The sequence below is a fragment of the Arachis ipaensis genome, chromosome B04, assembly GCF_000816755.2.
Source record: "Arachis ipaensis cultivar K30076 chromosome B04, Araip1.1, whole genome shotgun sequence".
Lineage (NCBI taxonomy): Eukaryota > Viridiplantae > Streptophyta > Magnoliopsida > Fabales > Fabaceae > Arachis > Arachis ipaensis.
The window spans coordinates 13,363,934-13,366,326 of NC_029788.2; the positions used below are offsets into that span (position 1 = coordinate 13,363,934).

General features: G+C 44.0%; 1 protein-coding gene across 1 annotated transcript; it reads right to left on the bottom strand.

Annotated features, from left to right (window-relative positions):
* LOC107636058 lies at positions 741 to 2,170 on the bottom strand. The gene is made up of 4 exons (XM_016339593.1): positions 2,102 to 2,170; positions 1,489 to 1,737; positions 1,225 to 1,377; positions 741 to 1,121 (listed from the first exon to the last, which is right to left on the bottom strand). The coding sequence occupies exons 1-4, from the start codon at positions 2,168 to 2,170 to the stop codon at positions 741 to 743; spliced, it is 852 nt and encodes a 283-aa protein (XP_016195079.1).

Consider the following 2,393-nt stretch of genomic DNA (forward strand, 5'->3'; position numbering starts at 1 on the left):
AATCTTAGAGAACACACCGGCTCCCTGTAACTAGTCTATCAGGTCATCAATCCTTGGCAACGGGTATTTATTCTTCACAGTAATCTTATTCAACTGTCGGTAATCCACACATAATTGCATACTCCCGTCTTTCTTCTTCACCAGTAATACTGGCGCACCCCACGGAGATACACTTGGTCAGATAAAGTTCTTACCTAACAGATCCTCCAGTTGAGATTTTAATTCATCCATTTCTAGAGGTGACATCCTATAAGGAGCACTCGAGGTTGGTCCGGCCCCAGGTACTAACTCAATGGCAAAGTCAACTTCTCGGTTAGGTAGAAATTCCTCAATATCATTAGAAAATACCTCTAGAAACTCACACACAACTGGGATTCGCTCCAGCTTTGAACATCACCCGAAACACCCGCAGCTAACAACAATATCCCCTGATATTCAACCCCAGAACAGTTCACTATCATGGAATTCAGGTAGTAGTTATTCACCACAACCGGTCCTTCTGTGTCTTCAGGCATAAAACACACTGTTTTTGCAGAGAAATCGAGTAGAACATGGTTCTTGGATAACCAGTCCAATCCCAGAATGAGATCAAGACCAGTCATTGGCAGACAAATTAAGTCATGCACGAATTCACGATGTCGTATCCGAAATGGAATTTCGGGGCATCCTAACCTCGTCACCATAGCCTCGTGGGTAGCATTATACACCTTTAAATCATACCCCAGTACTACTATTTTCAATCATAACTCATCAACCTTCTCAAATGTAATAAAAGAATGTGAAGCTCCAGAATCAAACAAGGCATTCAAAGTTTTACCAGTCATCTCACAGTTACCTCTAATCAATGTCTCTGACCCCTCAGCGCCTACTGCAGAAGTAGTGTATACTCTCCCTGGCTGCTGCACTCTGCCCATCTCATACGTCTTCTTCTCTGGGCAACTGTTAGCCAAGTGTCCCGGCTGCCCACAGGAATAACAAACTCCAGTCCCAAACTTGCATGGCCCAGAATGGTACTTCCCACATATGTGGCAACTCACATCCTGCTGTGGCTGCTTCCCTTGTCTCCTTCCCTGATTAGCATAGGTATTAGGCCTTCTGAAGTTGCCTTGCCCCTGATTGTTCTGAGAGAAAAAGCCACCACGCTTAAACTATCTGCCCCTAGGTGCAAAAGTCCTCCCTATAGTCCTCTGGAATGGCATCCTCATACTCCCTTTTTTCTACTACAGCCCTTTTGACACATTCCTCAGCCACCCTGCTCTTATTCACAAGCTCAGAGAACACCCGAATCTCCAAAGGTGCTACAAAGCTCTGAATGTCACTCTGAAGGCCTCCTTCATACTTTATGTACTTCCACTCAGCAAAGTCTTCAGGAGCTCCCTAACAGATGCGTGAAAAGCGGCACAATTCCTCAAATTTACTGGTGTACTCAGTAATGGTCATCTGGCCCAGTTTCAGCTGAAGCAATTCAAGTTCTTTGGCATTTCTAACTGAGTTGGGGAAGTACTTCTTATAGAATTCCTCTCGGAACAACTCCCAAGAGATCACAACCCCGTCAAGCTGCAGAATGCGCCTCATGCCCTGCCACCAATGCTGAGCTTTACCATGCAGTTGGTAGGTTCCAAACTCAACCCACTGTTCATCAGGAACCTGCTGAGCCTGTAATGCTCGCTCAATAGCCTGTATCCAATTATCAGCATCAGTAGGATTCGAGGTCCCTCTGAAGGTCGGAGGGTGAACCTTCAGGAAGGAAAAAAGTGACATTGGACCATTATCACCATTATTGCCATTATTTCCATTATTAATTTGATTTCCCAGGGCTTCAGCTGTCGCTTACATTGCTGCTGCCATATTGCCTAAAGCAGCCATGAAGTCTATAGGGTTAGGAGTATTCCCTTATGCTTCAGGCATAGCATTGCCTATTCCGCCTCTACCTCGCCCGCGTCCGCGAGTCGACATCTAGTCCCTATACACAACAAACAAGTGATATCAAGTTGACTAGTCTCAATATCGCAAGTTTAGTGCTTTAAGTCCCAAATGCATGCTCATGAATATTTATGCCACAAATATTAGTTAGATATCCTACTAGCACATAGACACATACACAGAGAATGCACAGAAGCACAATCAGTCCATCCTCAGGATCTATAGGAACGATCTGCTCTGATACCATAATGTAACACCCTACTACACAGAGTTTTACGCTTAAGTCGTAAAACAGAGGTAATGTGGTGTTACAGACCTCTAAACAGTAACATATATACATAATAGTGGAAAAAGATAATATACTAGGAGCCTTGAAAAACGGGTAAAACAAAATCGCAAAATAAAAACTGCAACGCTCAAGGAGTAGGAGTAGGAGTACTTGCGTGCTAAGAAACCTAATAGGAAATGGT

Coding starts and splice junctions, on each gene's coding strand:
- LOC107636058 (XM_016339593.1), bottom strand. CDS start 2,170: ATGGTATCAGAGCAGATCGTTCCTATAGATCCTGAGGATGGACTGATT. Junction 1,738..2,101: donor TGCTTCTGTGCATTCTCTGT/GTATGTGTCTAT, acceptor TCCTTCCTGAAG/GTTCACCCTCCGACCTTCAG. Junction 1,378..1,488: donor AGAAGTACTTCCCCAACTCA/GTTAGAAATGCC, acceptor CGCATCTGTTAG/GGAGCTCCTGAAGACTTTGC.